Below are 11,760 nucleotides of genomic sequence, written 5' to 3' on the forward strand. Positions count from 1 at the left end.
TTTCCCAGTACCCAACAAGGAGTTGACATATTCTTCAGCCTCATCGAACCTACCTTGTTTACACAAACACTTCACAACAATGGCGCTAGTAATACTTGTCTCATAGCCCCTAATACGAATCTGATTGAGAATGGTATCAAAAGCATTAAAATAAGTCTTTTCAGCAAGAGCATTGAGTAAAACATGGTAAGCAAAACGATCCAAGTCAAGACCTTGAAAACGCAGTTTACCAAACAAGTGGAGTGCAACATCAGGTTTACCAGCAATAGCATAACCAACAACAAGGGTCTCATTAAAACGAACCCTATGATCGAAAACACGCTTCCGGAACGTCTCGAGGAAATCAAGAATCAAAGGCGTGAGATTGGCGCGTGAAAGGATACGGAAAATTGCGACGAAAGTAGCGCGTGTGTGGTGGAAATAAGGTTGACGACCGGCCCAATCGAAGAATTTGAGGCAAGAGAGGATGTCATTGCGGTCCCCGCCGTGACGGAGGACACGGAGGACGAAGGGTTCGGAGAGAGGGAGTGAAAGAGAGGAAAGTGAAGCGGATAAATCGTCGCCGGAAGAGATGATTTCGTAGATGCGAAGGAGGAGTGGGTCATCGGAACTTTGATGGGTTACGAACCAGGTTTTGAAGGTGGAAGCGACGTCGTTTTGGGGGATGGAGAAAGAAGGTGTTGGTGAAGAAACAGATGAATATGACGATGATGATGCATAGTAAATGTAATGGTTGTTGGAGAGAGTGATAATGGAAGATGAGAAGATGGATTTGAGATTGTGTTTGTGTTTGGTTACTACATGTTTCCATGGTAGCATGCTGAATAGGGAACACACTCTTTGATGTGATTGTGTTCCAAGTGTTTGTGAAAATGCTTGTGTTGTGTTGTTTTGTTTTGCGAGTTTCAGGGAGGAGTCAAAAGTGAAAACAACGTAGTCCTCACAAGCTTGTTCGAGTATGTTTCGTGCACGAGGGTTTTCTTCATTGACCCGTCTTTCAAACTCAAATATCACACAGGTAAGGTAAATGCTCCTTTTATGTGATCCAAATTGAAATCTATAGAAGAAACTCAAATAATTATGATGATGATGTACCCATCACAGATAAATGGGGCTGCTCGGAAGGGCCGAATTTTGGAAACTAGGTTTTGATAGTGAATGTATTGGACAAAATATCGTAAATGGAGAGTAGGTTAGAATTTTTAGTTTTTAAATTGTGTATTTGTACTTTGTATTCCAAATTTATGAAATACATCAATTTACTCTTTTAAATTATTTAAAATTAGTCAAAATGTTCATTCTAATAACAAGTTTTGTTAGAGGCTAAATAGTAATATATTTTATTCAGAGTAAATGATTATTTTGAGTTTTGAATTTGTAATTATCGATTAATTTCGAATTTTAAATTTATAAATTATCAAAATATTTTTTAAATTATTTGATATTAGTCAAAATGTTTTGTAAGGTCACATCACACAAAATATTTTTTAAATTGGTTAAAAACTTAATTTTCTTATTGTATATTGAATTTCTATCTTTCATACTTTAAAATCAATTATCACTAATAATAAGTTTAATATGTAAAAAATTATAATTTTTTATCGGTTAAAAACTTGCGTAGAACAACACATATTGTCACTTAATATGATGTATCATCGCCTCTCATAAAACTATTTGACAGATGAAATATTTTGAGTTTTTTATTGATGTAAGGTAATTTGAGAGAGTAATATGATATTTCATTAATTTAAAGTCCGAAATTGACCGGGACTTACAAATTCATGACCCAAAATGTCGATATACTCTAAATCGGACATATAACCATTTTGGTCTTTAAATTTATACGACAATATCACTTTTGCTCTAAAAACTCAAATGAGATTGCGACTCATCCAAATATTTTTCACTTTAGTACTTTGCATTAAATTGACCGTTAATTTGATGACATGGATGATTATGTGATATATAATGTGTCACTTCTACACGTAAATGACAATATAATAACATTTTTTAAAAAAAAGTCACAAAATTTAAAATATTTATTGATCATAGCACCTATTGTATTCATCATTCTAATCAATAATCTCTAACCCTAAATTCTTCTCTTAGATATTTATTTCAAATTGTGTACCTTATAAATTACATTTTGTTTAAAATCATTTTTGAACTGAAATGTATTATTAAAAATTTCTAATAATAAATTACTTATATCGAAAATACAATAATATTCTTATTCCAAATACCTTTTTTTAATAATGTTTGAGAAGAGAAAATTACCAAAACAGTTGAGAAGCAGAAGTGCGTCGGAGACGAAAAGTGAGAACAGAAGCAGCAGAAGAAATCTGACTCTAGGCTTTGGAAACGCACTGTCGTTTACTCCTTTAATCTTTTTCAGCGTAATTAACTTCTCATACCCTTATTCTTCTTCTTAATTATATGTCAACGTTTCTTCATTTCTTTATGCTTTCGTTTATATCGAACATTTCGTGAACTTCATCATTGTCTTCATTCCATTAATTAACTCAAATTATATGCTGATATTTCAATTGACTTTTAAGAGATTCAATTGAAAGCTCCAAATCACTAATTTGATTCAACACTATCAATTTCAAATATTATTATTTTGAAATTTTACTAGTCAATATGTGAACCAAATGTTTGTTGAAAGTCCACAATAAGTAGGTATCCTTTGTTTGTTTGTTTCAGATTCCATTTTTGAGTTCTTCTAGCTAGCATACATGGGTTTTATGATTTTGAGTTTACCAATATCGGTGCGATTTGAGGCCACTAGTTTTAATGGTTTGCCACCATATCGCCCTCGTCTTTCAATCAGAAAGCCGTCTTGGGTTGTGAGGACAGAATCCAATGTTCGGAGAAAAATAAGGAAGAAGCCGGATCCACCTTGTGTGGTATGTGAGGGGGGTGGAAGAGTGGATTGCCATTGTTGTCAGGGAAAAGGAAGGACAAATCAAGTTCATTTGGAAATGCTTCCGAAAGGCGAATGGCCAAATTGGTGTAACACTTGTGGTGGAAGTGGTCTTACTTTCTGCTCACGCTGCCTTGGAACTGGAGAATTTAGGGGTATTATGGGCTTTCAATTCATAAAAATGGGCAATCATAAATCTCAATAGTATACAAGTATCAGTTTCTTCGTCTTCTTGGGTGATGATAGATATTAGGTTTGAGGTCATACAGAATATCATGGTACAGAAGCTTGACTTGTATTTGTAGAATAATTAATCTTAATCATATTATGGAAAACTTTCTTTAAATACATTGTTCAACTTCCTACTTCCCTGTGCTATTTGATTTTGACTTGCAGTTTGATATGCTGTCACTTGCTTTTTCTTACTAATATACAGCTTTGAAATATCTGTTAGTGTTAGATGATGATTATGGATGGACTGAAATATATATAGTTTCCTGAAAGAAAAAGGGTCAAATGAAAAATAAAGGGAAGAGAAAGACTATTTATTCTTTTCAGAGATGTACATTTGAAGTGTTTTTATACTACTTGCATATTAAACTATGTTAAATGCTCCTACCCATTCTAAACAAATCAATTTTCAACTTGTTTACTGGATATAGAAAGTACTTAATTGAATTGACTTTTAAAGCTTATATCTTACATAAGCAATACTTATTCAAATGATCTATGGAAACATTTTATATATTATTTACAAATTTGAATGCGTAAATGTGGTTTATAGGCACTTCTAGTAATCTGACATTTCTGGTCAACTTTGGAGGAACATAATTCATAATGCAAACAAACGAAGAGCACAACCAACCTTGCATTGAAAACTCATTTTTACAGTGGAGTCAATGGCAACTTTTGGATTCTCTTCTACCTACCGGTGGATTCGCTCATTCTTTTGGCCTTGAAGCAGCAGTTCAATCCCACTTAGTGTCTGATTCCAATGAACTCAAGACATTTCTTATTCATATATTGGAGAATACAGGGAGCTTATTCCTTCCTTTTGTGTACTCGGCTTGCATGTCACCTAATCTCGAAACATGGCATAAGCTTGACAGAACATTGGATGCTACCCTTACTAATGAAGTGGGCCGAAAGGCATCAATCTCGCAAGGATCCGCATTAATGAGGGTAGCTTCAGCTGTGTTTTCTGAGATTCCCTCCCTCAAAACCATGAGAGATGAATCTCTGAAGTTAGGTACTGTTTCTTTTCATCATGCTCCTATATTTGGACTAACATGTGGAGCATTGGGATTCGATAGTACAAGTACTCAGAGAGCTTACATGTTCATCACAATGAGAGATTTGATATCTGCTGCTACAAGGCTGAACTTGATAGGACCCCTTGGTGCAGCATTGTTGCAACATCAAGTTGCTCCTATTGCCGAAGTTATATTAGAAAAATGGATGAATCGTGAAGTTGAGGACGCCTGTCAAACTATGCCCCTTCTTGATACTGTGCAAGGTTGCCATGGTTATTTATTTTCAAGACTGTTTTCATCATAAAAGGCACAAATATTATTTTGCACATGAAATCATTGCTTTGGAACTTGTAAGGGTTTCTAGCTCTGCAATGTGTTTTCACGGCGGTGACTTTCTCTAAACAAACAACTTTTATACTGGGTCAGATTGGAAATTGCATAAATGCCGAGTGACAGTGAATTTTGGTTTTGCTGATTTGTTGGTGGAGCAGATTGCTGATTAATTACAGCAGCGAGTGGTTTTGGTTTTCTTGCATTGTGTGGTACAGATTTGCTGTTTTATTCAGCAGTGAATGGTGCTTTTTAGAAGTGTCCTAGATGACTATTGAATATGGTGTTTATGGGCAAGTGTCTATTGAGGAATGCAAGGGTTCAATGTTGTTTGTGTAGAATGTGAGAGTGTGTTTTCTTGCTGTCATCAACTATGTTTGTTGCTGGGTATAATTTTTGTTCTTTTCTGTCTCAGCTGTTTTGATTAGCAAATAATATATCCTATTGAGGTGTGTTATTCATGAATTGTCTCTTGTCTGATGCAAGTTAACTAACTTTGTATTATTAGTGCTTGGTACGCGGTACTTTGAAGATGGGTAAAGTTAGTATATAGTGGTGCTGAATTTAGACACTATTGATAAAAAGGCAATTTATCGAAAAAATGCCTCATGTCTAGACTTATACAAATGGGGTTAACAAATGGAATATTTGTCTATTATATATATATATATATATATATATATATTTTACTTTAAAATTTATATCTTATTTTTGTTTTTTTATCTTTTTAGAGCATTTCTAACTGTGAACTCAATGAATTCGTTAAATGAGGTCTACCATGCCACATCATCTTAAAATAACTTATTCATGAATTCAGGGGTTCATTAGATAAGGTTCATTACTAACCATGATATATTTATTAGGTTAAATTACATTTGTGGTCTCTTAACTTAATTTCAGGTAACGTTTTAGTCTTTTATCTTCTTTTTTTTCCCGACTTGGTCCTTTATTTTAATTTTAAGGGACAATTTAATATTTTATGTTTTAAAATTTCAACAATGTTATCCTTTTTTATACAAAAATTCAAAAAAAAATCAATTAAAACTCATAAAATTAATTATATTCTTCAATATAATACAAATTTCATCAAATTTGTAACGCAAATCTTCAGATAAACTCATACTTTCATACTTTATTTGATATTGTTAGGAATAAAAGACTAAATCGGGAAGAAAAAAAAAAGATAAATGACTAAAATGTTACTTGAAATTAAGTTAAGGGACCACAAATGTAATTTAATCTATTTATTATTATAAGTAAATTAATTATAAAAAAAAAAGTAATTGCGATGAAATACCATTCATTTTTGAAAGTACCCAGTACCGTGATGACACTTTGACATACAAAAAACTAAATTATACGTTATTACACTCTGGCGGACGAAACAATTTCTTTTTTTCTCTTTTAGATCGCAACCGCATGACCATGTGTTGAATAAATGAAAAAAATAAAAATGCGCTTATTAATAAATGTTAAATTAATAAAAAATATAAAAAATTTAAAACTATATTAATAAAATATATAAAAAAAATACTCCTATTTTATAACGGTAAATAAATTAACAACTTCGTCTTATTTTATAAATAATTTTTATATATTTTTTCTCTCCTATTTTGCATCATCAAAAAAATGTTTATATTATTTGTTATATAATATACTCAAATTTTATTTCTTTTATGAAAAAAAAAACAGACATTAAAAATAATATGCACATACATTAAGAATAAAATGTCCAAACATTAAGAATAATAGTCCATTAACTATATATGTACATTTTATACTGAGTGTTTATGTTATTTTTAAACAATTATATATATATATATATATATATTAATTTATATTTTAATAAATAATTTCTAAACGACAGTATAAATAAGATACCGTAAAATAAGAGTGTAAATTTAATTACAACTAAAATTGATTTTATTTACAAATAAAATTAGTAGTCAAATAAGAGACGAATGAAGTTGCTAATTTCTAGGAGAAGGAGAAGGAGAAGGAGAGAGTTGGTTCCTGAAATAAAGTTGCTAATTCCAAATAAGAAAACTTGATTGCAAAACTAGTTTATTTGTACAAAACACATATAAGGTATTAAAATATTATAACAAGTTATTTTAGTTGACATATATACTTAATCCACAATAAATTTGATGTATATTTGTATTTAATTTAATTTTGTTAATATAATTTAGTTTTTTCTTTAATTATATTTTAATTATTAATTTAATATTTATTTATTTGTTAAAAAATAAATAAAGAACTGGTCCCAACTCCAACCTACAACCTTCTATCGGAAACAATTTATTCCGATAATTAGCATCTCCATCATGTCACGTAATCAAGAAAAAAAAAAGCGTAAATAAAAAAATATATATTTTAACAAATGCTCATTCACATTTTAATATTTATACAATAAACAAGAGCCTATTAATATAAAACGACTTTGTTGCTCTTTTAAATAAAATAATAATGATCAAATGATTGAACAGCTAATGTTTTTCATTTGAGGTCGAATTCTTTGGATAATATTTAAGTTTGATTATTTTGGTCAGACTAAAAGTTTAATTTGTAAGAAAAAGTACAAAGCTCAATTTTTAATCAAAACAACAGATATCATATTTACATCAACTTTTCCTCCCCTCGATTTCTTTCTTTCTTCTTTCTTAAAAAACAGATACAATGTAAAAGTTTCTATAGGTAAAATACTAAAATCACTAAAAATATAGAATTGAGTATTTGAAAAAGTTACATAAAATAAGGAAATACATACCAATACCATATTTATTTTTAAGAGTATATTGAATGCGATTGTTTCATATTTTATTTTTGAAAAAATCTATTTTTTCAGCTTAAAAATCAGTTTGAATGGTTTTATCGGCATTTATTTTTAATTTTTTTAAAATTATTTTGGGTCTAAAAATGAAAAGTTATAAATAATTAATAACTTCTCACATTCATCTGAGATGACACACAACTTAAAAATACCGAATTTAAATCATTAACGAGAGTAAATGATGCAAAAATTATGAGAGTAAGAAAGAATTGTAGATGAGATGATTGTAGATGGGATGGTTGTTTCTAAAAATTTGTACGAAATAAATAGAGGTTAGAATTATGGTTGTAAGATTGGTTCTATATATAATAGATGTATTTTATGAGTGATTGCTCTGTTGTCAAATATATTGGTTCTAAAATCATTGATTTGCTTAGGATAAAAAAGAAGAGATAGAGAGACATGAGATAGTAGAGAGTGAGGGATATAGTAGATATAGATTGGAGAGAAGGAGGGAGATAAAGATGAATAAGTGAGTAGAGAGACATATGTGTATTTAAAAAAATTGTGTATTTAAAAAATGTCTTTTCATACAAATATGTTTTCTTAAAAATCATTTTTTATGTTATTTATGATAATTTTGTAGTTTAAAAAAATTATTTTTATAAATTGTATATAAACAAATTAAAAATTATTTAAAAAAATCATTTTTATAAAGTAAATAAACGGGATTAATTTTTTTTTAAATCTCTAAATTATTTAAAATAAAAATTAATTTTATTTAAGCTCAAACAAACACATCTATTATCCCTGGAAATGGATAAAATAACACTGAATAGAAAATTATGACTCATTCTATTCACGGAAAGAAGTTTTCAAGATATATATATTTTTTTAAATAAATAAACAAATTGTTATTATTCTATTAATTTTACAATAAACATGTAGATTATAGCTCTTAAAATATTATTATTTATTGATAAATTGTGAAAGAAATTTTATGCAAAATAGGGTCTTCACTTGTAAAATATTCAACTCTATATTTTATCAATAAAATTATGAATTAAATAAATAAAAATTTATCCAAAGATAGTTATAATAATGTATCAACACAAATTTGAAGAAATAATCATAAAAGAAAGTAAAAAGGAAAAAACATGAACATTTTTTCATTAAGATAAAAAAACCAATTTATAACTAAAATTGGTTAATTATAAAAATAAAAATAAATTAAAAAAGAGTAAACAATAGAGTAACAAATATAAAGTGTGTGTTTTTAATCCCTACTACGTATATAAAGTGTTACTCCATTTATAGAAATTAATTTATAATATCAAATTTCGTTGAGGCTTTGATTTTATTATTTTTTTTTTCTCATAAATTTCTCGAGCTTCATCTATGTTTTAAAAAAATTACTTGGTTTGATAAAGAAGTTAAAAATCTCAAGAGAAACTTTGAATATAGACTATTTTATATTATAAATACATATGAATTTACAAAATAATAAATTTGCGTAATAATTTCAAATCATCCGTGCCTTTCTAAAGTAATATGAAATTGAAATTAAAATTTATTTTTATGTGTATATTTTTGCTTATAATCTTATTTATTTTTAATTTGTAATTTAATTTTTATTTTAATTAAACTTTATTGTTGAAATTATTTGAAATCATGTATGGCAAATACAATTTTAATTTTTATTTAACTTAATTCTTATAGGATATTAAATGCATTAACTTTCTTTTTTATTGATATCTAATTAATTTAATTATTACTATTTGATTGAAAATTAAGAATCTAAATAAATTCTATCATTACATTATTTTAAATTTTGACAATAATTATTTTATTTTGTAAAATATCGAGGTCTATTAAAATGCTTTGCAAGGATGATTGGGGTGTGAGGATCTACCAAATTATATTTTTTTATTACATAATAAGTTATATTTGATTATAGTATAGATTTGTAATTTTTCGTGTAAATATCTATTGTAAATCTTTTAAACTTAAGTTTGAAATTATAATAATTCATTTAATAATATTGACTATGAGTTATTTTAATTATAACTATAATACAGTTATAGTTAATGTTCATGATATTTAATACAGTAATTAATGACAAATAACAAACATTAATTCTATACATCTTCTACTCCATATAAATTCAATTAAATTTGATATTTGAATTGACTGAAACTATAATTATATTGCTATAATTTTAAATTTCTTATTCTTATAGAATTTTGCTAGCATATGTACTAAGAGCACAAGTTAAAGAATTTTGTTGTTGAGAAAAATAACTTTTGAAACTTAGAAAGAGTGAAATATACATGTTTCAAAATAAAAATTCTAAATTGAATTCTATTTACATATCAAATAAATTTATCATATTTAATCCGAAATGAAAGCGTGAATTTTAATATATATTTCAAAAACAATTGACTTTATTTTTTGTTTTACAAATATAAAATTATTATTATTATTGTATTTATTGTTAAATGCATGAGAAAAAAAAATTATTGAAAAATCTCCACATGTATATTTGTCTAATGAAATATTTCTCATTTTAATCTTAGTTTAGATTCTTCCGTTACCTTAAATATATTCTCTCTCAAAAAACCTTAAAATATATCCCAAGAAACTGTAACTAACTTTATGCTAGATTTAGGAATGCTCTGAAAAAAACAAAATCACAATTGAATCAAATTGCAATTTTTTTTCATATTTCTTTCGAAAAAAATATATTTTGTATTTTTTAAGACACAAAAATCAAATCAATCAAATTTAATAACAACAGATTATGCATGAATTAAGGAACCAATTATCTGATTTTTTACGTAAATAAAATATCAAATCAAGATATTCAGCAAAAAAGTAACAAAAAAAAAAAAAAATCAGCATAAAAAGAAACAATCAAATTAAGAGCATCTTACTTCCTTATTATTCGTTCTTGAGGTAACTCTATATTTCCCTTTCAACTTCCTCTCTTTTTTATTTTCTCATTCTTGTTTCTCCTCACACCTTTTCACTTCAATGGATTGCAATGATCAAAAGAACAAGTTCAACAACAATTTATTGCAGGTATATAACATTATTTTTTTTTTTATGTTCATATTTTTTTATATTATTTTTTATTAATTAAGTGTATTTTTTAATATTGTTTTACTCTTTTCTTTCACAAAAAAAGTATACTAGGAAAAATTCCATGAAAGCCATAGAGAAAAAGAAAAGTTTAGCATCAACTTGTCACGACTCTAGTAAAGTTTATGTTGAACCAAAGGGTCATGATGATGAAGGTTCACCAAGTGAAAAACCAACAAGTTCAATACTTCACAAGTGTGAGTTTTGTGACAAAACTTTTAGCTCCGGAAAAGCATTAGGTGGTCACAAAAGATTTCATCTTCAAGCTCTAAAGAAAGAGAAAGAGGATGATGCTAATATTAATATTAAAATAAAGGATAATGGTAAGTCTTCTTGTGATGATGGAAATAAAATATGTCATGTTTGTAAGAAGAATTTTCCATCCAAAAAAGCCCTATATGGTCACATGAGATCTCATCCTAATAGGGAATGGAGGGGTATTCACCCTAATAAGGATAATTATAATATTGATTATTATGATGATCATGATCAATATATTCTTTCTCAACCAAAAGAATTTGGTATTGATGATGAATCAAATTCTTGGCCGCCAAAATCGTTTAAAACCGATAAAAGAGGAAGAAAAGATATTCGTTGTAAAGAAGTTGTTAATGCTTGTCACATACTAATGTATATGTCTAGAGATACACGTTTGCATAGCAACCTCAATGAGAATTTGGATGATGAGGCTAAGGACGAAAAAGTGCTACCTAGTACTAGTGGTCTTATTGGTGACAACATTGGTGAAATCAACAATAGCAATAGCAAAAGAATGAAGTTGTTGGTGAAATTCAAGAATCCATGTTCAACATCTAAAGACAATATTTTGATGGAAAAAGATTGCTATCAACATGGTTCTTACGACGGTGAAGAGAAAAAGAGTAACATGCCTCATGAACAGATTAGAGAATCAAGTCAATCGATATCAAAAAATATTATAGGTTTTGATTTGAATGATGCACCAAATAATGTGGATGATGAAACAAACTAGTTTTTTTTTTTTTTTTTTATGGGTTACTCGTCTATTTATTTATTTTATAATGAAAATGTAAGATAAGGAGATGGTATCTCAACCAAAAATAGAAAAATCTTAAGATTCACTTTATATTTCTAAAAAAATTGTATTCCTCCAATCACACTTCTATATCTTATGTTTAATACATTTCTTTCATATGTTTTATTCTATTTTATTATGTGGTTGTATTGTATATTGACATGAAATATCATTGGTAATTTTTATTGATATCTTAATTGTGGTTATGTCTCAATAAATATTGGTAATATTTATTAACCCTGTTTTCTATTTGTGAGAGAGTTAATTAATTAGGTAATCCTAG

General features: G+C 27.9%; 3 protein-coding genes across 4 annotated transcripts in view; 2 read left to right on the top strand and 1 right to left on the bottom strand.

Annotated features, from left to right (window-relative positions):
* Positions 1-1,168, bottom strand: part of LOC101492612 (pentatricopeptide repeat-containing protein At1g71210, mitochondrial) — a 5,954-nt gene extending 4,786 nt beyond the window's left edge. The window contains 1 exon segment of the mRNA XM_073365195.1: positions 1-1,168. This exon segment is cut by the window's left edge and continues 21 nt beyond it. Coding sequence (XP_073221296.1) covers positions 1-819 — 819 coding nt within the window. The 5' untranslated portion in view covers positions 820-1,168.
* A 1,087-nt stretch (positions 1,169-2,255) lies between these two features.
* Positions 2,256-3,850, top strand: LOC105851095 (uncharacterized). Of its 2 annotated transcripts, XR_003471635.2 has the most exons (3): positions 2,256-2,396; positions 2,707-3,204; positions 3,711-3,850. XR_003471635.2 is itself a non-coding variant. In XM_027332160.2 (2 exons), the coding sequence occupies exon 2, from the start codon at positions 2,739-2,741 to the stop codon at positions 3,129-3,131; it is 393 nt and encodes a 130-aa protein (XP_027187961.1). In that variant the 5' UTR covers positions 2,256-2,396; positions 2,707-2,738; the 3' UTR covers positions 3,132-3,304. The 2 variants fall into 2 exon arrangements, 1 of the variants encoding a protein (XP_027187961.1); XM_027332160.2 differs by lacking the exon at positions 3,711-3,850 and having other exon boundaries at positions 2,707-3,304.
* On the top strand, positions 3,764-4,974 carry LOC101493274 (urease accessory protein F). Its single transcript, XM_012713123.3, has one exon. The coding sequence runs from the start codon at positions 3,764-3,766 to the stop codon at positions 4,481-4,483; it is 720 nt and encodes a 239-aa protein (XP_012568577.1). The 3' UTR covers positions 4,484-4,974.
* The last annotated feature ends 6,786 nt before the right edge of the window (positions 4,975-11,760 follow it).

Source organism: Cicer arietinum, chromosome 2, assembly GCF_000331145.2.
Source record: "Cicer arietinum cultivar CDC Frontier isolate Library 1 chromosome 2, Cicar.CDCFrontier_v2.0, whole genome shotgun sequence".
Taxonomy (NCBI): domain Eukaryota; kingdom Viridiplantae; phylum Streptophyta; class Magnoliopsida; order Fabales; family Fabaceae; genus Cicer; species Cicer arietinum.

What these genes read in the sequence shown, in the direction of transcription:
- LOC105851095 (XM_027332160.2), top strand. Translation starts at nt 2,739, where the DNA reads ATGGGTTTTATGATTTTGAGTTTACCAATATCGGTGCGATTTGAGGCC.
- LOC101493274 (XM_012713123.3), top strand. Translation starts at nt 3,764, where the DNA reads ATGCAAACAAACGAAGAGCACAACCAACCTTGCATTGAAAACTCATTT.